Below are 26,828 nucleotides of genomic sequence, written 5' to 3' on the forward strand. Positions count from 1 at the left end.
ATTGATATATGTATCGTGATATATATGTATTTTATCTAATTCTGGCAGTGTGATCCATCTTCTTCTATTAAGATAAATTATGCTATTTTTCTGGCAGTACTCTATCAGACAGGTGAAATGTAGCTTATATTTTTAGAGGTAAGATTTTATCTATGTTTATGGCATGTTTATGTTCTTGTAAGATTTTTGTGTATTGATATTATAATTACTATCAATAGTAATTGATAGTACTGACATTTGGGCCATTTGTTCAGGCCCTACTACGCTTGCATTGCACATAGTATTCTCCTGGCAAATTTCAATGATTTCAGAAGGTTGTTTGCCTCCCTATCTTTCAACAGAAGTAGACATACGTTTACATGTTCTGACCTAGTGGCGCTACTTTCAGAGCAAAATGGGCATACCCTGCCCCAAATAATAAGGATCGCAGTGAATGCAAATTGAATGGTTTCTTTCTTCTGGAGTGAGACCTACTCCGTAGGATAATGTTCTCTGGAGTCTTCCCATCTATTGAGTCAAGCATGAAGTGGGCACTCGGAATGTTTTAATGTTTTGTTGTGTGTTAGCATAATACAAGTTTCCCTCATTCTGTATTCTTTGTATGGATTTACAAATGTAAAAATGTTTTCTTCATTTTTCCACTGTCCCCTCTTTTTGTCCTCCTATGGTGCACCTGTTTCTTTCAGTGGTAATGCCGAGGTTAAAACTCTCATTGACCTTGTCTTCTCTGCTGCCTTGTTAACACCTCCACCGATTCTTGCTTTACACCTTCAGTCCCGCCAGTGCTGCTATTGCTGGAGCACACTGTGAACCAAATCAATGAATTTAATTGGCTAAAAATGCCTCTCCAAAAAACATCAACTGTTTTTTGCTCAGAACACTTCAGTGGCATAATTGATTAGGTATGAGTAGCTAAGGGAAGGAAAAAGGTCAGAAACTCCACAAACTGAAATAGGCATAAAAATCAAATGCAATGTCAAGTTTTGGCATTGTTCCCTTCTGCTCATCTTTTCCTACTACTTCTTCAGTCTTCTTTTTATTGAAATCAATCTAAATTCATAGGTGTATAAACCATATTTTATCTTGTGTAGAATGAGATAAATTTACACTACTTGATATGTTCTTTATGAACCATATTCTATCTTTATAAGGATGTTCTTTTGTCCTTTTTTATAAGGATGTTCTTTTTGATTTAATTGAAAGTACCATCTACCTGAGTAATTGGTCGCCAGGTATGCTGAGGGAGAACTATAAGAATACAGAAAATATGTTGAACATTTGTCTTAGTTGTTTTTCAGACAAATTCGGTACAGCATGTTACTATTTAGAAACATTTCAAATCACAGAGTAGTGGGGAAAATATGATTCTAATCATTATAGATTACTTATTCTTGTTAACATGCTGTGAACTTCATTGTGCAATGAATATTGCAATTAAATGTGTTAAACACAGAACAGCTGTAAATGTTCCTACTAAGTAATAGTGATAATAGGAACAGCTCATTTGTATCCATTTTTTTGAAGTGTTAATCTTATTGGAGAATGATATTCAAGATGGAAACATTTATTGTCCTCTTATAGACAATCATTCCAATAACTGTTTAGTGAGGACTGGCATCACAGGGAGAAAATTGTGTACCTCAGCTGCTGTCCTGCCTGTGGCTGTAATGAAGTCTCTGTAGTAATCTAATTCTATCGACTTAGCAAAAAAATGGAATTTTAATTGACAAAATAAAGCAAAGCAAATTGTCAGTAAAGACATGTTGACTTAAGCTTTGTTGATCATGATGTCAAAACTTTGTTCTGGCCTAGAAGAAAAAACCAGATTCTTCTGAATTATTAAACTTCAAAAGACATAAATTATGTAATTGACTGACTTTGCATACAGCTTTATAGAATCATAGAATATCCTGAGTTGGAAGGGACACACAAGGATCATTGAGTCCAACGCCTACGGTGAGTTCTATGTTATTTGCGTGTTCATTCCTCTACATTTTCTGGAGAGTGAAGGGGTTTGATATTGTTGCTTAAGGAGCATGCTGTGAGTGTTTTGAGAAACAGAAACTCAGAGCTTTGAGTGTTTTGAGAAAAATTCAGAAACTGCACCACCATTTCTGAAAGTGGGCAGGCCAAAAATATATGGCTGAATCAAGAAGCATCAAACTCTCAAATTAGAATCTTTAAATCCTTCAGATTTGGCACCATGTTCTTGCAGAATTAATCAGGTCTCCCAACGTAGTCAATCTGGAAGTAAGTTTTTCTTGTTGGGCTCTGAAGACTGAGTGACTGAAACCTCTCTTGAATCATCTTTCACTGTAATGCAGTGCTGACCTAAGAATGTGGCCTTGTCCTAGTCAATAAATGGAGTATTAAATATTTCTGAAATACTTTTAGTGGCACATAGCGCTTAACTGAGAGCCATACATAATGTTAGGACTTTCTTCTCAGTAATCAGTACCTGAAGAGATTAGTTCTAGGATTAAGGTGTTTTTGTTTTTTTTGGTGGTGTTGTTTTGTGGTGTGTTTTCTTTTTGTTGTTTTTATTTTTTGCCTGTTTATTTGTGGTGTTTTGTTTTTTTTTGATGTTGTTGTTTGTTTGTTTCCATTTTTTATTTTTTATTTTTTTTTTTTGAAAGAAGTAGTCTGCATATGAATCTCAACTAGGAGTATCATTGAATAGAAGATGGCATGAGCCAGCAATGTGCCTGTGCCACAAAGGCTAATGCTATCCTGGGCTGCATTAGGCAAAGTACTGCCAGCCTATTGCAGGAGGTGATTGTTCCCCTGTAGTCAGCCCTGGTGAGACCACACCTGGAGTGTTTTGTCAGCCCAGTTCTGGGCTCCTCAGTACAAGGAAGACATGGAGCTACTAGAGAAAGTCCAACAAAAGGCAATGAAAAGGATGAAGTGCATGGAGCATCTCTCATGTGAGGAAAGACTGAGAGAGCTCTGTGGCTTTCTAGCCTAGAAGAGAGAAGAGAAGGCTCAGGAGGGAACTCATCTATCAAGTATAAAATACCTAAAGGGAGGGTGCAAGAGAACCTAGACAGACTCTTCTCAGTGGTGCCCAGGGACAGAACAAGGTGCAGTGGGCACAAACTGAAACACAGGAGGTTCTGTCTGAACATCAGGAAATGCTTTTTGACCATGAGGGTGACTGAGCAAGGGAACAGGTGACCCAGAGAGGCTGTAAAATCTCTGTCCTTGGAGACACTTAAAACCTTTCTGGATGTGGTCCTGGATAGCCAGATCTAGGTGTCCCTGCTCTTTAGCAGTGGGGTTGACCTGATAACCTTCCTTCCAGCTGTAATGGGTCTACACGGCAAGGTTTTGGTAGCAGGGGGCCATAGGGGTGACTTCTGTGAGAAGAATCTAAAAGCTGCCCCATGTTAGGTAACGGCCCACTGTTGACCAGAGCCAAGCCAATAAGCGATGTTGTTTTGTAACTGTAAAAAAAAAAAACACACTGCGCCACATGGCACCTGGGAGACTGAGGAGTGAGAAACAGCCTTGAAGGCACCAAGGTCAGTGAAGAAGGATGGAAGGAGGGGGAGAGGTGCTCCAGGTGCCGGAGCAGAAGTCCCCTGCGGCCTGTGGTGAGGACCATGGTGAAGCAGGATGTCCCCCTGCAGCCCATGGAGTACCATGGTAGAACAGGGTTCCACACTGCAACCCGTGGAGGAGACCACAGTGGAGCAGGTGGACCTGCACTGACGGAGTCTGTGGCCCTGCCAGAGCAGATTCTGGGCCAGACCTGTAGCCCATGGAGAGGAGACCACGCAGGAGCAGGTGATCTGGCAGGAGCTGCTGCCCATGGGTGATCCAGGTTGGAGGAGTTTTCTCCTGAGGGATGGACCCCGTGGTACGGAGCCATATCTGGAGCAGTTCTGGAAGAGCTGCTGCCTGTGGGAAGCCCACGTCGGATCAGTCCAGCAAGGACTGCATCCTGTGGGATGGACCCCACAGCCCAGGGGACGAGAGTGACTGAGAAGGAGCAGTGGAGAAGAAGCACTGTAGACTGACCATAACCCCCATTCTCCCATTCCTGTGTGCCACTCAGGGGGAAGAGGTGGAAGAGGGTGGATGGGGGGGAAGGTGCTTTTGGTTTCTTTCCTTTGTTTCTCACTTTTCTAGCTTGTCAGTAATAGGCAATAAATCTTACCATCTTCCTATGCTGAGTCTGTTTTGCCCATCACGATAATTAGTGCATGATCTCCGTGTCCTTATCTCAACCCTCGAGCCCATTCCATCGTATTTTGTCCCCATTCCTCTTTGAGGAGGGGGAGTGAGAGAGCAGTTGTGGTGGAGCTCGGCCACCGTCCCGAGTGAAACCACCACACCAACCCCAACCATTCTGTGATACTGGGACATACCCTATTCTGGGTCTCAGAAGAAACATGCTTGTCAAATGCTTTTGCGTTATTTTAGCAGTTTTGGTGGTGATTGATCCTGAAGATGCTAAACAGAGGGGAGGAAAAAATGACATAGCGAAATTAAAAAACAAGCAAACAAACAAACAAACAAACAAAAAAAACCGCTGACAAATGTAAAATTGTCCATCAATGATTTTCACTATTATGTTTTTTCCAGTAATGTGTAAAATAGTGATGTGGCTTTTATATCTAGCCAACAATTTGTCTCCCAGATGGACCATTTATACCGGGTCAGTTGCTGACATACTTTTGGTTGCCTTTAGAAACTCTTGAATGGCTAATACCATAAGGGTAAGACCCACCCTGCAGGTCCTGTGTAGCCCATATACAGATGTTTTCAAAGGAAACATCTCTCCCTCCAATATTTATTTCTCTAGGAATGCAGCTGCATTACCTTGTCAGTCTATTCATTGTAGTTAGTATGATCACTTTTAACCTGAGATGGTTATCATCTTCTTCTGTTATTTTTAGAAACCAATTGTTGAGTACCTTACTCTTGCAGAAGAGAAGAAACAAATGAGCTGCTTCACCACATTCTGGAAGTGACAGCAAGAGCTTTGTATATAGCCATTAGACATTTTAAAAGCTTTCCAAGAAAATCCATCCTTTTATTAGCAAAGCCTTTTCAAGAGATACAAGCCACTTGCTTACCAACTTCTTCTTTATTGTTATAATAAACTTATTGATTACATCCTGACTCTCAGTTTTAGTGTCAAGGTTTGGGTGTACATATACTAAGTACTTGAGTATGTGCTTCATAAGAAATATTTCAGTACATTTTTCACTACATACAATAAACTTCCAGATAAATTCTAGAAATAAAATGCTGTAGTGTCGCACAAGAGGAGAAGTGTCTAAAGCTGGAATTGCTGACCAGGAGCTATGTTGCTGTCAGGGTGAGTGAAAACAGCCATCTGGTTCTGGTAAATTTACTTACTAGATATCCTGAGCTATCTATAGCAAGTTATGAGCACACTGCTTTTGGTACCCTTTTTTTTTTGTTTGTTTGTTTCCCCCTAAATGCTGATGTGAAGAATATTCCCTGCCACCTATATATATATATGTATATATTTTTTTCTCTTCCTTAATTTGTATGCATCATCTGATTGCTAATACATTCTTTATCAGACCACATTATGACTTGATCCAGTCACACTATACTAGTATATTTTAAAATTTCTATATATGTTTTTCATCCTGTCTGTGAATTAAGAAAATAATGCACGGAGAATTAATCAGTAATGAAAATGTCTAGAAGTTGTGTCGTGTGTGATTGGCTATGATTAAAATAACTGAGGTAACACCAATCATACTGGTTTTTGGCTTTTTTTTTCCACTATTTGAGTAGTAATCAGTTTCAGACTTGTATCTGTGAAATTAGATGTTTATTTCTTAGGTTATTTTGAATATAGCTAAATCTTTGCTGTGATAATATTTTGTCAGGCTTGAAAAAAATGCTTGTAGCATTAGATAAATATTGCCATTTATAATACAGAAAAATCAAATCATTCCAAGATGTTTATTTCTACAATTATTAAGGTTATTTTATTAAAACTTGATATGCCTGTGCTGGTAATTTCTGCTAATAAGACATATCAGACCAACAAAATGGAATTCTCAAAACGCTAATCATGTAAGAGAAATAATGTGTGGGTTTTTTTTTAGTTTCAAATATAAATATAGCGAATAAAACATCGTGTTAACATTCTAAAGACAGAATATTCTAAAAAATGTTAGGAGTTCTAAAGATTAAAAAAAAAAAAAAAAAAAAAAGGAATGGAAAGGGGAAGGGAAAGTTTTGTCATTCACCCAAGATATCTGTGAGTGTCTGATGGCATCCTGTCTCCCATTTTAGTGTGAGTTCGTTCAAATGCCTGAATATCAATCAAGCTTTCCATAAAAACAGTCTTCATTGGAAATTTCAAACTAGTTTTAATCATTGTACTGATGTGTCAAATATATTCAGTTTGGTCATTAGTTCAGTTCTACACCATTGGGAATGCAGGCAGGCTTTATTAATCACTTTTTTTTTTTTTTTTTAATCTGGTACTGAATAATTGTTTTCTCAAAGGTAGGCCTATGAAAGCTTTGTTAATAGGAAGGACTGTCAAATGAAATGTATTAATTGAAGCTAGCAAAAAGTCTGGGTCAGATTAGAGAAAACTGTGTCTCTAAGCAATCTGAGTTACTACATTTGCTTCAGGGATCGTGAAACTTAAGACTATCAGCTTGGGCTTCTCAGAAAACTAAAAACAAGTTGGTAGAGAACAGCATCTAGAAAAACTAACTTTAGACCAGCTCTGATTGTAATGTCTCCAAATTTACACTGCCTGGAAACAAAAAAAAAAAAACACAAAGTAATGCCAAATGGAAGGGCAGAGGGATGAGTCTTCGTTTTTTCACTGGATAGCTTGTCGTCTGTGTAAGAGTTTCTTCCTCTCCTTCCTGAGCTCTTGTTTCTCATATGTGCAATGATGCTGACACAGATCTTGTTGATAAAGAGCTTTGCCTGCTTGACACATAGATTTGGTATAGGAAAAACAAGGGCGTCCCAGTCCAGTGGGATGTATGTGTATGAAAGAATTTCAGATCTGAAAAACATTGTAGTTATCCTGGCAAATCATTTATGAAGTTTCTTTCTTCCCCCATTCCCACTGAGATACCAGTCTCTTATTATACTGCCTGACTTTCAAATAGGCATAAGTCATATCAACCTCTGTAAATGCTCTCTGATAACTTTTGCTGTGTCTGTTAAGTATAATCATACTCTTCTGTAGTCATCTATGTTTCTTAACCATGTTGTGCTTTGATCAAAGGTATTTCTCCCAGTTTGGATTTCCACCTATTTTAGCAGCTGGATGCACGTGCAGCTGTGATCTTCCTAAGAGCTCTTCACTGTGTCATGACGAGGCTACTGCATTAAGCTTATTTTTTTGTTGTTGTTTGTTTGTTTTGTTTTGTTTTTATTTGTCAACCGCACTTGGGAAGAATTTTTTAATTGCCTTCTTACAGGGATGATATTCATGATTATCATATCTAAATCTATCTTCTACTACTACTACAACAGCTACTACTACTGCCTATTTTTTGCTTCCTGAGCAAAATGGCAAAAAACAACTTTCAAAACATATATTTATATTCTTGGGTAACTTTAAAAAAAATGTGGGATGAATTGAATCAACAATGATTTAGTAGTTTTTGAGCTGATCCAGAAAATAAATAGACAAAATGATTATAAAACATTTTTTTCTTTTAAAAATATATATATGTATATATATATTATTTTCAGAAAATTAATAAGCCAGAAGTCAAATATCCTGCCTGCATTAACAGAAAATATTGGATTGTTTCTTCTGTTAGACTAACAATCTTTTAATTAACAACAATGATCCTTTTATTTCTTTTGCTGGTTTTGAATCTTCTTATGTGACATTTAGAAAAGAACCGTTAGCCATTAAGAAAAACTTGTGCTTGTGTAGAGGGTTATTTGCAAGTCATAATCAAGTTCTAAATGGGTTTTATAAACATTAGTTAGGTAGGTTGCTACCAAAACCTTAGGAATTATTCCAATAATCTCATCCTCTGGATTTAGATTATTTGCTCATTATCCTCACCATGTCTTTTGCTATTTTTTTTTTTGCTTTCAAAGTTTACCTCTGTTAGACATTATGGTTTTTCAAAAGACTAAAGTGAAGTTTGAAAATGCAAAATGTCTCTGCTTCGTTCATTAATTATTTTTAGGTGTGAGATATCTGTTTCTGTAGTACATGGTGGCCCCAAAATATCAATAGTGTGAAGCTTGACTGTGATCTTTTTATGTTCTAATACTGAAGATCAAAAAGCATAGGAGTAGCTGAAGATTAAAATTAAAAATTGCTAAATATTCAGTTGTGACATGACAAAATAGTTTATAATGCTGTGATAATTTCCTTTGCATTGTTTATGATACTCATTCAGTGTACTATAAGAATTGATTTAATTTCTTTGTAGGTACTGAATAATGCATCCCATATGACTTTTGATTTGAATTAGAACTCTCATTAATTATGATACCAATGGAATTATTTTTGTTTCTTTTAGTGTGTCTCTGAGTTTCTTATGATATACGCACATGTGCACCACACAGTTTACCAGTTTCAGATGCTAAGACTGACACCTTTGTCTAATGAAACAATTCTTTATTTTTGTTTAGTTCAGATCCTCAAGCATTTTCAGAAATCCAGGTAAACATTGAACCCACAGTTCTTTTGTCATCTTGAAATAGTCACAGGTCATTTCATATTTACTATACCTGAATAATGGAATAGCATTAAGTTTAGTACTGCAATCAGTTTTCTTAAATATTCGTCTAATAATGATACCTCTTCAATAAAATCTGTCAGTCAGCCTGTTTAAAATGTGTACTTTCCTAATCTATTTTGAGAATACAATAGGATGAAATAGTTGTCAAAAGTGTGTCTGTTATATGTATTTATTTGAATGCATGTATACATATTATTAAAGTGTATGCATGTATATATATATATATAAAGTATACATGTACTTTATCAGTCAGAACTCTAGGCTAAAACTTGTCAAATTTATTATGTGTGACCAGTTTTTGAAAGATATTCTGTCATACTGTGTGGTTTGGCAAGGCTCTTAGAGTTCATGTTTTAAAAATATTGTAACTTACTTGCTTGTCCAGTGTTCTGGAATTTCTGAATCTTAATAATTTTTCAGTTACTGTGATAAAATCATGATACTGAATGTAAATATTCATCAAAATTTTTGTGTGTCTGTGTCTTAGTACCTTGAACATTCCCAAGTGCTGATTCCCACACCAAGTAGGACATTTATTTCTCGATAATTTAAAAATCAGCTGATGATTACCTGAGCATACAATACATAGTGAGAATGTTGCTGATAATTGTAACATGGCCAGACTAATAAACCTAAAAGATAAAGCAAAAATTGCAATAATATATTTACAGTCATAGCATATGGCATATTCTTTGGGACTGTCTGTTTATCATTTGGGTATGTATTTATAGTTCTTAGAAAAAATGAAACCTTGATCCTTGGTGGTAGTTGGGATGAACTGATGTTACATGAGTTTGGACTGACAAAATAGGAAATATATTGACTTGCCTGAAGTTTGATGACAACTTATTGGGCGTAGTTTTATGTTGAACAGTTCTGTAAGTAAAATATGTATTTGTTTATTTATTAATTGATTGGAAAAAATATTCAACAGATTTAACAACAAAAAAATTGCTTGTATATGATCTCAAAAGAAGAAAAAGTTATTTCAATAGAACACGTGGACTGTATATGAATTAACCTTTATAGATATGTTCTTGTATAAAGTATCTTAGAAGAAGTTAATGGTTTTTATAAGAATGGTCAGCTTCAGTTTGGGGAATTAAATTAGGGATTTAGCAGGGTTTTATTAATGTTGTTGAAACATTCTGTTTTAAGGGCAGTCCTACTTCTTGCATTCTCACAATTTGGAAGATGATTTTTTTGGGCTAATTTTAATGGTGTTAATCACTTTGTAAGCTACAGATAAAGTTGGGTGACAAGACAAGAAATGAAATGGTGTAAAAAACAGGATGAATACTGACATGATAAAGGGTAACATAAGATTTTGAAGTCCGGTAATATTTTGACTTGGGAGGACTGAGGAATGTAACTGACAAAATTCCCATTTACTAGTTTAAAACCACCTTTGTAAAATTGGTTTTCCTGGTTTGACTTACTGATGTGTATTAGTGTTATTATATGGATGTGTATTCATGAGTTCTGGTTGTAAATATTCACAGGAAGTTAATTTTTGCAGTTTGTCTTGTTCATTAACAAGTGCATGGGAAAATCTCTAGCATTTGAGATGGTTACCTAAACAACTTTTAGCTTTATATTTTAAATGTGTTGTGTGTGTGTGTGTATATATATGCATGTGTGTGTGTGTGTATATATATATATATATATATATATGCTGAAAATATACCTGTGTCTTAGATTTATTTGTTTGCCCAACTGAAAGCATAACGGTGACTGCCCCAAGTGTCTCTTGGTTGCTTTTCTGCATTGATAGCAAACACATGTATATTTATGAAATCAACAGTTGTTTGATCCTACAAAGGGATTTAATCTGGTTCTTATTTCTTATTGAATCAATTGAGTTTTGCCCAGGCTGTTCTATGATCTTTTAGTAAAATGAAAGGCAGTCTTTAAATGTAAAACTGATCGTGTTAGGTCAGAGGTTGGACTCGATGATCTTGAGGTCTCTTCCAACCTAGAAATTCTGTGATTCTGTGATTCTGTGATTTTATCTGATTTTGTTTGTGCACGTAAGCTTATAAACCCAATGAGAGATTTTTTTTTGTTGATTTGTTTGTTTTTTTTTTTTTCCCCTTCCCCATGTGCATAAAGACTATTACATCAATTCTGTTATGGGCATATGTTTAATTTCATTTTTAATTTATGGAGAAAAACTAATACCTCCCAGTCTAAAGGCAATGTGATATCTGAATATGAATATAAATACCTGAAAAAGAAATTTAAGAATGTAAAAAAAGTCTAAAAATGTAAAATGGTTTCTTCTGAAATGTTTTAAGCATTTTTGCTCTAAACATTTAATGGTAACCTCTCTAGGGACTTTGTAAACAGTTTCTGCTTGTTCATTTGCTAGAAGAACTTAAAATAGTTCAGTATGAAAACAGAAGTTATGGCCAAAATTAAAGCGATTAAAGCTTAGAAGAGTTTTTTCTTTTTTCTGTTTCTGTAAAATATGGTACATATAAGTGCATGCCTTTGTATAAAATACGAGTGTACATATAATGACATAAATTATTAATTTAATTTACCGAGTACAATAAAAGAGTGATAACTTCATTTTTGACATACATTGACAAACAATAGATTTTTTTCTATTTGTATGAAATTGTTCCATTACTTATTTCTCCAAAACTGTGTTGTGTTTTTTTTGTTTGTTTGTTTGTTTTCTGAATGACCTCACAAATAACAATAAAATGGTTTTGGAAATAAAATGCAAGATATGTACATGAATTACTTTATTATCTTTTAGAATTTCTTGCTGATAAATTTGAAACACAAATCCAATTAGAAATATCAAACAAAAGCTTTAATTACAAATAATACGATGAAAAACACCAGATTCTTACTAAGAGCCTAGTTTAAATAGTAATTATATGTTTTTTCCTGAATTTATGCATCCCTTCTCTGATTATAGAAATTGACTTCTTTATGTTCTCAGATAATCTTTACATGATAAAATCTATAAGATATAGGCCTCTCAGTTTTTCGTTACTCACACTTACATCTTTCTTTTTCAGATGACACGAGAGCAGTATATTTTAGCAACACAACAGAACAGCCTTCCAAGGACTGAAAATCCTCAGTTTTATCCAGTAGGGATTTATGGATGGCGAAAGAGGTGCTTATACTTCTTTGTACTTCTCCTGTTGGTTACCATGATTGTTAACTTAGCAATGACAATATGGATTTTGAAGGTTATGAATTTCACAGTGGTAAGTATCTCAGCGACTTTATCCTATTTCTTATACTAATAACTTATAGTTTCAGTTCTCTTTCCTTTAGCATATTATATACAAATTCTATAAATTTGGATTAGAAATGGCATATACTTCTTTGAGTGCTGCTTCATATATTTATACTCTTTGTATATATTCTGATGTGAGTGGCCTCTGTCCTGTTTCTGTTAATATCTGCTGAAAATATACCTGTGTCTTAGATTTATTTGTTTGCCCAACTGAAAGCATAACGGTGACTGCCCCAAGTGTCTCTTGGTTGCTTTTCTGCATTGATAGCAAACAGTAGGAGTATGCTATGCCTGTTTTGTATGGTATGTTTCCTTTAAAGGAGAAAACCAGGTTAGTTGGGTTCAATTTGGGATGGCTTTTTTAGTATCTGTTGTTACTATTTCTCTAAAGTTTACTGGTCTCGATGGCCAGTAAAACTCTGTGTTTCACTTAGAACAAACAGTGCCTGTTTTGATACTGATACGATCAGGTAGGTGGGTATAAAAACCACAGAAATTTATGAGACAGCCTCTATCTAGAAACTTTAATAGCAGCAAAGTGTTACTGAGTGTATTCCCAATGTACACGTGCCTGAAAGAATGTCTGTGTTCAGTAAAGGTTCTATTATCTACCCAGCTGTTCCCAAAGCTTTGCTTGTATAAAGGTGATTGGTGTGCTCACTAGTTGTCTGTGGTGTATCTTTTTGTATATCAAAAGACAGAACACTCCTCAGAATAAAATAACAGTGGTTCTGCTCCACTGTAATAGCAGTGTAGTCTTACTGGGTTTTTATGTATTTAATAGGGTATTTCTAATTACTAGGGTCATGGCACATTTCAATTTTCCATTAGTTTCTTGGAAATAAAAGCAGCCTTAAACACATATGAAGCTATTCTATACTTTCCAATGCTCTCTAATACATAGTGTTACCTGAGATCATTGTCTGGTGAGATGTATTTTAGAAATACATTGCAACTTTTGAGTTGCCAGCAGTGGATAAATGTAGTATATTTGTATTTTGACAACTATATGACAATTTCATGTATCAAAGAGCTTGATAGTTGTTGTTTGTTTGTTTGTTTGTTTGTTTTTAATTAATATTTTTAATTATAATGTGCTTTCAAAATAGGACACATTTTGATGCTTATATTAGAAGCATATTTAGGATATCATATCTGTTGACTTGAGTAAAATGGTCTGATATTTATCCAGAAGGGAATTAACCATGGAAAATTAAAAATATTTAATTAATTTAAAGGTGTTTAAATAGCACAGCATTTTCTCTGGGCAAAAGATTACATTCCAATAAAATATTTGAATCTACTGCTAAGAAATTTTATTTATGTATCTCAGCAGTGGTAAGAAATCAGAAGTGCAGCTTGAAATCTTTTGAAAGGGAAAAATACGTTTGTCAAACTGTTTAAAGAGTACAAAGGAGGAATCTAGCCATGATAAAAATAATTGTTGAAATTGAACTGCTTGACATTTTGATATTATTTTAAATTCTTTGCCATTTTTGCACCAGCCAATACTGAGTTCTTTATGAAAATAACAGTAATTGTATGAAGGGGTCATGAAAAGCCAGGTCATGGGTTTTGTCATTGCTGGCTGACAGTTGCAATGATGTTAATGTGTGAGCTGTTGACTTTCTATTTTTAACTGTACAGCTGTAGCCACTGGCCAACTGGCACAATAAAAGCCTTTCTGAGCTCAGTTCATAGATTCTCCAGTAGGAAAGTTTTCTGAATATACTGACCTTGCTTGTAAAGGTCATATTCTGAATCTGAACTCATTATCTCACATTCTTTTTATGCACAAAGAAATACGGTCTCCCATAAGGCCACTGATTTCATAGTAAGACAGTTAACTAAAGTGAAATTATCCTTAAGATATGCATGCTGAAAAGCCAATCAAACAAGCAAATTAAAAAAGAAAAATGGTTTATTTGGTAAAAACATAGAACAGGCAGGTTTGTGCAAGTCTCTTTTTCTGAGATTAGCTGGCGTAACTGGAAATGGTAGATAAACTTTCAAGCATAAAGTCTCTTCTTCCAATGTACAATGGAAGAAAGAAACTTGCAGGATACGTACAAGTTAAGAATAATTTCCCCAGTTTAATATGTATCAGTTAAACAAGCAAAACCAAAAGTAATTAGTATCAGTGTAGCAGAGGGAATATTACATGTAGGAATCAGAGATAAAGTAATCATTTTTTGAAACATATTCCCCAGGTGATAGCTTAGTGGTGCTGTCCCTTAATGTCTGGTTGAGATCTGTACCCTCACTGTTCAGTCATTTACAAAGATGCAATGTGAGAACTTCAATACAGAGAAGTCCCCAAACAATTCCACTGATAGATATATCTATCTGTAACATACCATCCTATCCTGGGTTTATGTGGAAAGTAATTATTCAGTAGTAGGTTATATTAGAGAAAGGTCTGACCTTGAACAAAATGTTCTGCAAATAACTTAGCTGTGAAACAATCCTCAGGCTAAACTCATCATTGGAATAAAGCTCTTTCTTCTCTAATGTGCATCAAGTGGATCTACTCTGTAGTGAGTGGTAAATTTTCAACCACTATGATATATCCTTCACTAGTGGAGCCATCAAAATCTCCGAATTACATGCTTGAACTTTGGACTTCATCTATTGTATTAAATTATTTCCTGAAAAATAAACAACTGCCATCCTCAAGAACGAGCTCAGCTTTCTTCATGGCTCTTAAGTCTAATCTTCAAAGGAGACCTGATTCTTAGAAGAATCAAGACAGAAACTAAAATTCATAGCTTTTCTGAGAATCAAAATCACAGACTCGAGAGATAAGAGTTTTATGGAACATTTATTGTTTCCTTTCCTTGTACTAACATTGCCATGGTCCATAGGCTCCCCATGGAAATGTCTGTCTTTCACCTTCCCTCAGATTATAGTATCCTACCTCTCACTTAGTATAGGCCGTGTGTGTGTATATATGTATATATGTACATATATGTAAATATATGAGGAATAAATATAGAGGAATAAAAATAAGCTCAGATCAGTTTGTCCATTTAGTGTGTTTGTTTTAATCAATACAATTAGTATATTAGGTGTTTCAAGAAAGATGGGCCATTCAAGTAATTATTTGGTGACAAAACCCCAGGGTAAATTTTGGATATTAGGAGACATTTATTCTCAGAAAGAGTAGTCAGGCATTGGAACAGGTTGACCAGAGAAGTGGTGGAGTCACCATCCCTGGGGGTGTTCAAGGAAAGGTTGGATGTGGTGCTTAGGGACATGGTTTAGTGGGTGACATTGGTGGTGGTTGGAGCAGATGATCTTAGAGGTCTTTTCCAACCCTAATGATTCTGTGATTCTAATATGTATTAACATCCTGAAAGAAATATTTTTTTACTGTACCTTCATTCTTGTGATATTGTACGGTCAATAGCATAGGTAATTAGCTTATTATTCTTAAAATATTTAATCAGTTGAACATACTGTCTGATAACTTTTTTTATTTTATAGAGTCTTCAAATTCCTCCAACCTCAATAGAACTATAATGTTGTATTATTTACTCTTTATTTATGTACTTATGTATTTATTTATGTGTTTATTTACTCTTTATATAGCTGCCAGTGAAAAATGTATATTGACGTTCTGTCAATCTTTTTTTATAAAGGAGATTTTTTTCACATTTTTGTCACTAAATACCACTGTACAAACAAGTGACTGAAAACTTTCTGTAAATATTTCAAATTACAGTTTAAAAGAGAAAATTCAAAGTAGTCCTCTTACTGCTGTGAAGTAATATTGTGACATGGGGCAATCAGTATAGGAACTTGAGATCTTTTGGTGGGGAGTCATTTAATATGAGTGCATTTATACATTTTCTAGTATTCATGCAATTGGCATTGACATGGGTGTTTACTTGATACTGTGTTATTCCATTACATGTTACATTACATGGATGTTAGGGTTTATTAAATTTGAAAAAACTGTAATCTGTGTTGGGTTGGCCTGTGACTCAGCTACATATGCTAGGAAATACTAGCACCAAATTGTTTACTGGTTTTGGTTGTACAACTGTGTGTTTTTGTGTCTCTGTATTTTGCTTTCCTGCTAGAAATAGATATATGAAAATATTGTTTGTTGTTACCCATCTAAGGATGGAATCACACAGTTCAGGTATTTTTACTGCTGTAGTTATAGCAATGTTGTAGTCAATTTTGTCTAATGTCATGGCACACTATTTTCTGTGTTGTTACATGTTAAACTCCTCTTGCCAATAGTACTGACTTCTTTTTACAATAAGGAATGAGACAACTCATCATTTGGGTTGGGAATGAGACGACTCATCATTTGGGTTCAACATAAGTTATTTCTCGCGGAAACTTGAACTTCAATTTAGCTGCGAACATAAACAGCTATTTGAATTTCCTGGCTGGAATTCATGTGCTTCATGCTCCCAGTTGATCATACTTGGCTTGTTGGCTGCCTAGCTCCAGCCCTGTGTATTTGGACAGCAGCTAGTTTGCAAGGTGGTTGAGTGCATGCCCTAAGGTGCGCATGCCAACATGACAAACTCTTTTTGTGTGGCAGCATATATAGTAATAGTTGCATATATAAATATGCAACAATTAATTTGTCTCTGTTTGCATCTTTATAGGTTGTCCTGATATTTTTCTAGGAATTTGACTTTTAGAGTCTTCTGGTGATACAAAAATCTAAATCTGAAAATTGTCATAAATTTATTTCTCTAGACTAATGAACACAAGTTTGTTTTCTTGGTTTTTTTTGGTTGCTGTGGAAGAGCAAGTTTTTAACTGCTTATGCTGATAGGGCACATACCCATGAACAATTTGCCCATGGCAGCTTAGCACACTTGTCTAGAATGAAGAAGCAGCTCTTTTCCATTTCTTAGCTAATTTTCACTGAGGTGTCACATTTGCATCAGATTGGCATTTAAAATTTATGAAGTTGTTTAATAGCTGTACTTATCTCAAAAATAATTTGATTGTTTGGCAAACAGACAACTTTCATTTTCAAAGGCAGCAGTTTGTTATTATGCTTTGAATGAGCATTATTATGAGTTAATAATATCAGTTGCTGCATATTTAATAAAGTGTTGTCATATCTGCATATTTCATTTATTTCAGTGGCAATCATTTATTGTCATTAATTTATACTGGAAGTAATCACATTTTCAGAGGAATAAAATTTGATATCTCTTAACTGGACTAAAAACTGTTACTCTACATCTTTCAACCTTTTAGTTTTTGAGAACCTTGTGTCCCATCTGGGGATGAATGCAAGAAAGCTTTTGTTTCCTTTTTGTTTGCTCTTTTTTGTAGTGAAAATTATCCAGTCCAAAACAGGCAGTATCATTAATTATTAATGATTAAGAAACTTAGTCCAGATATCAGAGACCAATGTTCAAATTCATGCAATCTCTCATATAGATCATGTGCCAGGTAAGTGTCCCACTCAAAGGCAAATTCCTTCTCAAATTCCTTCTGTTTGGATTCTTGATATTACTTTTTAATAGGTATATGAGCTCTGTTTTATTATCTTGTAATCTCAAACTTCAGCTATCATCCCTATAAAAAGTTTTATTGAAAATTCCTATGAAATATCTATGTAGTAATTAAAATATTTTCTGCTCAGAAAATATTAAAAATATTTTCTACTCATATATTCAGAATATATTTTCTTATAATGCCTTTTAAGAAAAGTTCAGGAAATTGTCAGCTAGCTAAAATAAGTATTAGTTTAAAAACAAAATTACATGTGCACACATTCACACAGATTCTTAATTATATAATTGACTGTTTTCATCTCCTTTTTATGTGGAATACAGAAACTTAATCTTCTTGAATGAACCTGTCAGCTCCATGCATGATCCAAGCACATGCTAATAGCATGTCAGCTAAGGAATCTTGCTAGTACTTCTTTTACACTAGTACTTTTTTCACAATCCTACCTTCTTTTTTAAAACAAACAAACAAAACATTTGTGTAGTAGCACACCTTTATGGAACTGGAGGCTATTTGGTAAAACTTGCATTCTCTTTTATTTGGAATGCAGTGGGTAGGAATAAATTGATTTATTTTTATCCAGTTTTGAGTGTCTCACATAGTTGCTGTTCTGAGTACAATGATGAATTTGTTTTTATTTGTTTCCAACCCCATTTTTCTAAATCACTTTGTATCTCATTTATTATTTGTACCTCCTGTACCTCCTGTATTTTATATCTCCTTTTGCCAATCTTTTGTGGGATAAAAATAACAAATTCCAGGGGCTTTGAGCAACCTGGTCTAGTGGAAGGTGTTCCTGCCCATGGTGGGGGGTTGGAACTAGATGATCTTTAAGGTCCCTTCCAACCCAAACCTTCCTATGATTCTGTGGTTCTATGATCTCTTATTTGTAACATATATGCATGGCAACAGATGGCACAAACAGCCAAATGTCACATATTAGATTAGGTATTTTACAGTGCAAGGCATCTCGCACAAAGTCAACTTCCTGTAAAAATTAGGAAGGTATTGTTTAAAACAATACTATTTAACAGCATTTCTTATCGAATGTGAATTGTCTTGGTTTGATGCACAGGTTTCCTTATTTATTTTGGTTGGATGAATTAAGCTTTTAAATATTTTGGTTTGTTCCTGAGATGTAGATCTGTGCTTTTTAGTGTTTATTAGTACAAATGATCTCTGATGAATACATATGATGATCTCTGGAGAATACATAGGTTTCTCATTTTTATACTTGTTTAGTCATACAGATTTGATGGCAGAAGATTAGTAAATCAAATAATAGATACTTTGCACCGTACTTAACCCTGTAAAAATGTAATTTCTGTGCATACACAATCTACTAATGCAATAGTTGAAACAATTTCAATATGACCTTGTATTTGCAGCTTTGGAAGATTGTAGTAACCAGAACCTTGAAAGCTAGGGGAAACAATGGGAAGTATAAATAATATTTACTTTCCAAAGAAGCACTGAGAACGAAAGGAGTTATTTGGCATTACAAGGTCACTGTTTGCTCATTTGTCTCACTGTTTCAGATTTGTTTCATGAAGTGTCAGGATAGATTTGGAATATACATATAAGGGGCATAGATTCATAATGTGTGTCTTAAACCATGTTAGCCATCTAGCATGCCACAGGTAGCTTTAAACTAAGATTCAGGTAACTTCTTCTAAGAGTTTTAATATCTGAAGAGTATGCTGAGGATGGCAATGGAAGGTAAAAAACATGGCAACGGCAACTCTAAGTCTTCTGATAAACTAGATAAGAATGAATGTTATATTTATTTATTTATTTGTATTTATTTTTAGTTTGTGGAGGTCTGCCTTATATTAAATAATAATAATTTGTTTTAGCTGAGTAAACAGTGTTTACTAGACAGCTTATTTCATTCACTACATAAACAGACCAGAACAAGTAATTTAAGATTTTTTTTTCAAACATTTGGTTTCATGAAAATTGAATTAACTTCATTTCCATTATTGGCTTTTAGTAGTGTTCCCTTTCCATGTGTAATCTGTCATGACAGTGTAGTGAGTTTATGAGGCAAGGTTTTGGTAGCAGGGGGCCATAGGGGTGGCTTCTGTGAGAAGTGCTATAGACTGACCATAACCCTCATTCCCTCATTCCCCTGCGCCGATCAGGTGGAAGAGGGTGGATGGGGGGGAAGGTGCTTTTCATTTCTTTCCTTTGTTTCTCACTTCTCTAGCTTGTTAGTAATAGGCAATAAATCTCACTATCTCCTTATGCTGAGTCTGTTTTGCCCATCATGATAATTACTGCTTGATCTCCGTGTCCTTAACTCAATCCTTGAGCCCGTTTCATCGTATTTTCATTCCTCTTTGAGGAGGGGGAGTGAGAGAGCGGTCGTGGTGGAGCTTAGCCACCAACCTGAGTAAAACCATGACAGACATAAATGTTTGTGGAAAGTGAGACTTCCAAGAAAATATTATACAAAGATAATTTTGAGTTCTTAAAGGTTTATCCAAGAAACCAGTTTCAAGAGTTAATTAGTCCAAGTCTGTTACTTGAATAGCAGATATTTTGAAGAGAGATGTTGATGTGTTGTGTTTATTTTTAATTGGAATAATATATATATATATTAGGGTTCAGGAAAATTATCAACAGAAAGTCATTAAATGAAAAGAAGTAAAATCTAATGCATCAGTAATTGTGTTTGTCACAAATAGAGCAAATAAAGCAGTCTAGTTAATTTTATTGTTCAGGCCAAACAGTAATGTTTGGTAGTGTTATTCAGCAGTAATTAGAAAGATATCAAACCACTTGAACAAACTTTAGTTACTTAAAGACAGCAACAATCTGTATGAATAATGAAATGTGTCATGGTATCTTCTTTCTCTTGCATTATTGTTATGATTTATGTGGGTATGCAGTACAATAATAAATTACAGTCTGTGCCTGGAATCCTGTATTTATTTGTACACATCTTCCATCCTGAAATCAATAGAAATCCATATACAGGAGCAGCCTGTACTCATATCAGTGTAGCCTAAATTAGACCTAACACATCTAGAAGTTATAATAAATAAGAAATAGGAAGATAAGATAGAATATGTAGTGATATATATCTTACATGGCAGAGTATTTCCTTTTCTTTCTTATTAGTCAGGATATTGGATGTGTGGTTAGAGTCCCAGGTAGGATTAAATGATGAAATCTTTTTTTTTTTTTTTTTTTTTTTTTTAAGCAGGAGTAATACAGCAGTATGAACATTTTATCAAAAATGTGAATAATATATTTGTGTGGCCTTCAGGGGACCAATAGACAAATTGAAAAGACCTTTACCCAAAAGATGCAATACTATTGGGGTCTGGTATGTGTCTGGTGGTCATATTTTACTGTAATGATAGATACAATCTAGAAATAAATATCAAGAAGTCTCACAGAGGCAGAAAAAAAAAAAATGATATTGCCAGAAAGAACACAGAAATAGTGGAATCGCAACAAAACAGAAGTCACTGTTATTACACTATCCAAAAGGTCTAGATTGCAATAGAAATTTGGCTGACCCTTCTTGAAAAGTCCAATGTTTTATTAGTGCATGCAACATATTGCATATCCTATCTGTGACATCATGCCATCATTCCAAATTAGTAAGTCCAGCATCAACCATAAAAGACTCAGTGCAGATTTCTTTTTACTTCACCATGCAATTAAGTATAACAAGTTGTTTGGGATTCCTCAAACATCTTGAGAGTTTCAAGTCTATTTATTATATCTGAAAAAAAAAAAATAAAATAAAATAAAATAAAAATTGGATCCACATTTTAATATATGTAATATGAGATGTGTATTTTCTTATGCTAGACAGAGCCCTTTCTTGTTTTCTTTGTTGTCTTCAGTACACATCTCACTTAAGCCATGTTTGGAGGTCTGGGCATTCTACATAGGAATTGCAGAGGAGACAAAAATCTATTAGCTTTGTTGGATGAACATGCAACAGGATGAACAAAAGATGTTTTTGCTTGAACAAACTGTTGTCAAATTATAGGTTAAGACATGCACTATAATGCTTTATTTTATTTACCAAATGATGACGATAACTAGTGCTGAACTTGGTTTATTTTACATTAGTCAATTTAAACGAAAAATGTAAGATTAAAATAGTTTATAAGAAATTTGCTGGTGGATTTTTGCTCAGGGCAGATTGATGTAGGCTTATGTGTATATACAGATCCAAAACTTATTTTTTCATCAGGACAGATATAAACGGTTTACATTTTGAATTTTCTGCTTCTCTTCCATAATTAAAATGTTAACTATTAAAGGAAAGAGTTGCTTTATATGCTTAGCTGTATATTATCTTACTCTGAGTTTTGGATTTTATAAATTATTTGCAAAGTGATTTCAATTACTTTATGATTTAATAACAACTTTTAGAATGATTTTATTATTATCCCTACCTTGAGTGTAATTTTTAATATGAATATATTAGAATGCCTATGGAGAAACAAATTGATTAGTAAAAGAGCCAGATGATTTTAAAATTAAAAAGATTAAAAGATGCCATACAATTACTCAAGCTACAGTTTAGTTAGAGTTAGGAGGCACTTTTTCATGGCAACTCCGAAGTTTCTGTGGAAAGAACCTGAAAGACAGATGGTTCTTGCTTTGCTATTTTCTACTTCAGTCATTATGATCAGAGATCTTCTATTTCTTACACGTGTTGGAAAGATAATTTCTGTAAAAATTAATTGTGGTGGATATTGTCATTACTTCAGTTAAAAAGTAATCCTACTCTGTAACAATTAAAATTAACTGTTGTTGCCATTTCCTGGAAAGATCAATAGTGATTAATAGGGGTTGGAAACGGTAAGAATTGAAGCATAAAAGACCGGGGCAGAGATCAAGCTTTCATTCTGAGCCTTTCTTACTGCTTAGAAATAAAGGCAATGTTAGTATGGAAACATACAGACATTTTTACACAGTACAAGTGTAAAAAATAACCATTATATTTTCATTTTTTCTGGATACACTGAAAAATCCTAACAAGAGGAAAAAGAATGATTTTGCAAAGTCTCTTAAAAAGAATGCAGATGGATCTTCTTGCAGATGTAGATTTGTTGCTCATCTTGATGTAATTTATTATGGCCTCTTAATTTGTTTTTATCAGGCCCATAAGTTAAGAACCTTGTAGGAAATATCAAAATGGGAGCACCATCCATGTCCGAGTAAACGTAATCTCTGTCTGGTCTTTTTTGTTTGTTTTGATTTTGGGTTAATGATGTAATGGTATGTAAGCAAACACTTCTGTTTCCAAATTAAGTCAAAGTATGCAAACCTTTTCTAAATTAGGTAAGCAAACTTTAGCTTTTTTTGTTGTCATCCTCTACTTAAACTATTGCCTCAGCCATTTAAAGTGTAGAGTCTCCCTTCTGTCTAAAGGAGTCCTATCTACAGGTCGATGCTGGGGAAACCCCTTTGCTTTGGTTACAAAAGGGTCACGCTCTTTTTGGGGACCTAGACAGGATCTGATGGACAGACAAAAAGAGCAGAGTATGGAAACAGAGTCCATGGCAGGTATGAAAGTTTTGGGGAATATGCCTTCTGTAAACTCCTGTCTCTTCTGATTTTTAACAGGCGTGTTCTGATCTCTAATTCTTAATATTAACTGTGGAAAAATAAATATCCTGTTATGAATTCTTATCTGAGCTTTGGCCTAACTGTCAAAGGACTGCTACACTCTTGTCTTAAGATTTAATAAAGCTATAATCTATAGCTCACTGAAGGTTAACAAAGCATTTACTTTCAAGAAAATAAAATTCAATGGCAGATGAAGGTTTTTATTACTATGCAAATTAAAAAATCATTTTCATAGTCTGAAGGGAAATATTTATGGATTTCTGGTTCATGCTGTGTGTGAATAAAATTATTTCAGCTACCCTAAAGTTCAAGTGAAAACTGAGTTACTTATGTAAAGCAAGAGTACAACAGAATACATAAGAATTTTTGACTAAATAGGTTTATAAAGGAGAAGCTGTTTAAGTATCTCAAACATTCTTAAACCATTGTTTCAATGAAAATTAAAATACAGATGTATTATACCATAGGATACAGTATCATCAGAGATTTTCAAAAGATGTGAACTCAGCTGAAATATTCTAGCAGCGTCCTAGTACTCATTGATAGAAAATCTGAGCCTATCTGAGTAATCCAGTCACAAATATTACACAATAGTTTGTTCTAGTGAACTGAAATTGTTTGTTGGAGCACTGCTTCAACATTTAATAAGCTCACAATGTACAAATCATTTCTAGAAACAGAAAAGTTTTCCCAAAATAATAAATTCACATCATGTGGTCTGTCTGCATAAAGTTCTTATTCAATAACTTTATGACTTACTGGACTTCAGAACCACTGAATTAGTAGAGCACTCTGATAAAAGTTATTAGAGGTATTTTTGTACGTTATAAGTGTTTTTGTTTGTTTGTGGTTTTGGATACACAGAATCTAGGACTGTCAAGTTGCCGGTTATCAGTTAATGGCTTGGTTTACAAAAAGTAATTGTAAATCAATCTTGATGATATGTATTCTGTTTTATACACACTGTCCTTGCAGGGCTTTGCCTGTTGTTCTTGTAAAAACATCCTCCTGTAGATACTGTATGTGATTTAAATCCTTTTTGAGCATTAGGATCTTCACAACTATTTTTTTCTATGCAGGATAGGTTCTGCCAGATAGTAGATATGTGATAGATGAGTACTATCTTATAGAGGGTGTTTAAGAGCAGTATGTGATGACTCCATCTCTAAAGCTTTGAAGCTTGATTGTGAAAGTATTCATTTTCTTGAAAGTGGAGCAGTAGTGCAAAGCGCAAATACATAATTTCTGTGCATGATAGTGAAGATCAGTAACTGTGCATTAGTGGTGTACTTGAGTGACAGGAATATGACAGCTTCTATTTTATTTACTGACAGTGTGACTGTTCTAGGTACTAATTTCAGGGGAGTCCAGTAAACAAATGCAGTTAGAAGAAAGTGTCCATAAAGTGAAGAAGCAGGTTAAATATCAGGAACATTTAGCCTGCATAAGGAATGTTCTGGGGTGATCATTCAGTTGGCTGGAGAGAGGTTGTGAAAAATAGAAGAAAGGAATAATGTTATTCTGACAACACCATCTGTGGTTAATCAGTGGAGCACTTCAACACATGATGCAGATGCTAGAAGAAGTTTATAAGTGTTTAAGAAGTGTTTGGAAAATGCAAAGAAGAAAAATATACCAAAGGCTATCGAAGACAAAGTTAAAATCACAGAGTGGTGACAGATTTCTCAAAAATGCCATTATCTGAATATCCTGTTCTTCTGGTTGGCTGTCATCTGCTTACTGCTTTCAGAGATGAAATAATGAACTAGGTAGACTTTTTGTCTCACCTGGAATGGCTGTTCTTAATTTTTTCTGAAAGCCACACTGAGGTAGTTCTCAGCTTATGCAGTGTACTGATAAAGCAAAGATTTGTATTGTGCAGTGCAATACATTATGGCGTGAAAAAAAATAATCATTTAATGGTCACATTTTGGAAAGAGTACTATGTGGTTTAGTCCCTATCCCTGGTCTGGTATGGAATTATTTGGGATCTTTACTTTCTGCCATGAAGAGGAAAAAAAAAAAATAATAAGTAAATGGCAGGCTGGGGTGCACAGCAGAACAAAGCTAAATCAAAGTGTTAGATTTGGATCCCTAACTTAAAGCACCATAAAAATGTGACTGTGATTATGAATTACACCCAATCTATGTCTGCCTTGCTATCATTCTGTAAAAAGGTGAAGATAAATTCTGAAGAACTGGTAAAACAACACCAGTTTTTGGAATAACTGTATATGAATCAGTTTAGGGTATTTTCATAGTTTAAATTTTGAGTTTTTTTTCACCTCAGATTTATAAATGTAAGCATGTTTCTATTGGATGTATAATTTTTGAAAAATAGTTCAAAATCTATAATGTACTGTCTTGACTAGAAAGCATCAGTCAGTTGTTCAGCAATTTTTGCCTTTGGCTTCAGATACCTTAGGCAACACATTGTACACTCGTTCATTTTTCATTTGAGGTTTTATAGATGTTCTTTTATAAATAAGTGTTATAAATGTTTTAAGTTTACAAAAATGGATTTAAAAATCCTGTTCAAATTTCTTAAAATAAAATAAAATAAAAGTCATCATACACCTAGATTAATTTTAGCACATATTATAGCACATATTATCAGGTCTCTTTCTTCATCCCTCTGTAAAATTCACAAGGAAGAAGTAACTGGATGGGCAGTTCAGATTACTTTGATTTACCATTGTTTGTTTTTCGTTCTTCTATCTCTATATACTATAACACGTTAGAGAAGCAAAAACACAGTTCAGATATCTCATTATCTTTTAAGAATTAATTATGGGTCTGTTACTTCCTGGTGCATAAACTCTTATAAGTGTATAAAATTATACATTTTCTGATGTATAACCTCTGTGTGTGTGTGTGCATGCCCTTTCTGTTTTCATGAGTGTTAGAAACATACATGTGTGCATATAGATATGTATACACACACATGTGAATCATAATCTTTTTTTCCTGGATGCATTTTAAAATCTATCAGTTGATGACAAGAAAGAAAAGACTAACCTAATGTTAAGAGTTATGAGATCAAAAAGTTGCATTAAAGAAAAAACAAAACAAACAAACAAAAAAGCACAACAAACAAACACATTTATTTCTGATGTTTAAAAAAAGGGGGAGGGCTCTTTACCTAATAGCTAATAGTAAAAGCCCCATGCAGACATATCTTGTAAAACAGAACTTATTTTTAAAACTACTAAAATTAAAATCATGACAGGCCTATAGAATATGGTATACTGAAGTGTTCTAGTCTAGCTAGAATACTTAGCAGTGAGTATTAATGATTTATTTTTTCAAAATGAATGTGATTGAAAAACTCATGTGAATATATAAAAACTAGATAATGAAATAACATGAATATATTTAGTAAAATTTTAGAGCATTTTAGTCCACTGAAAAAGTAGCATAAACCAATGGGTCAATTAAAGTACCTATGTGTTTGGCAGCTGGTGGTATTTGTATTCTTGGTATTAGGGGCAATGAATGCAAGATGCCTTGATTGCAGTGTAGTGATGGAGTATCTTCAGATTTGAGGGAGAGGTTAATTTCATTCTCATCCACATTAAATCATTGTCTTCTCTTTCATACTATTTAAGTTAAAAAAAAAATAAAAAAAAATGGCCTTTGAGTGGTGAGGTAGAATAAGCATTTTCTGTCCATTACGAAGGTGGATTATAGAACAGTGAAAAGCTTATTTTGAATTTTGGTAACAAGCAGCT

General features: G+C 34.2%; 1 protein-coding gene across 12 annotated transcripts in view; it reads left to right on the top strand.

Moving 5' to 3' along the window:
- SGCZ (sarcoglycan zeta) overlaps window positions 1–26,828 on the top strand; it is a 449,004-nt gene that overhangs the window by 227,886 nt on the left and 194,290 nt on the right. For 10 of the 12 annotated variants that reach the window (XR_014692796.1, XR_014692797.1, XM_084518527.1 and 7 more), the window contains exon 2: window positions 11,771–11,965. Coding sequence is in view for 10 of the 12 variants with exons in the window: in XM_084518527.1 (XP_084374653.1) it covers window positions 11,771–11,965 (195 nt within the window). In the remaining 2 variants the exon portion in view is untranslated. The remainder of the gene's footprint in view (window positions 1–11,770; window positions 11,966–26,828) is intronic. The other 2 variants (XM_084518525.1, XM_084518526.1) reach the window with 1 other exon arrangement.

The sequence above is a fragment of the Aythya ferina genome, assembly GCF_964211825.1.
Source record: "Aythya ferina genome assembly, chromosome: 4".
In the NCBI taxonomy this organism is placed as follows: domain Eukaryota; kingdom Metazoa; phylum Chordata; class Aves; order Anseriformes; family Anatidae; genus Aythya; species Aythya ferina.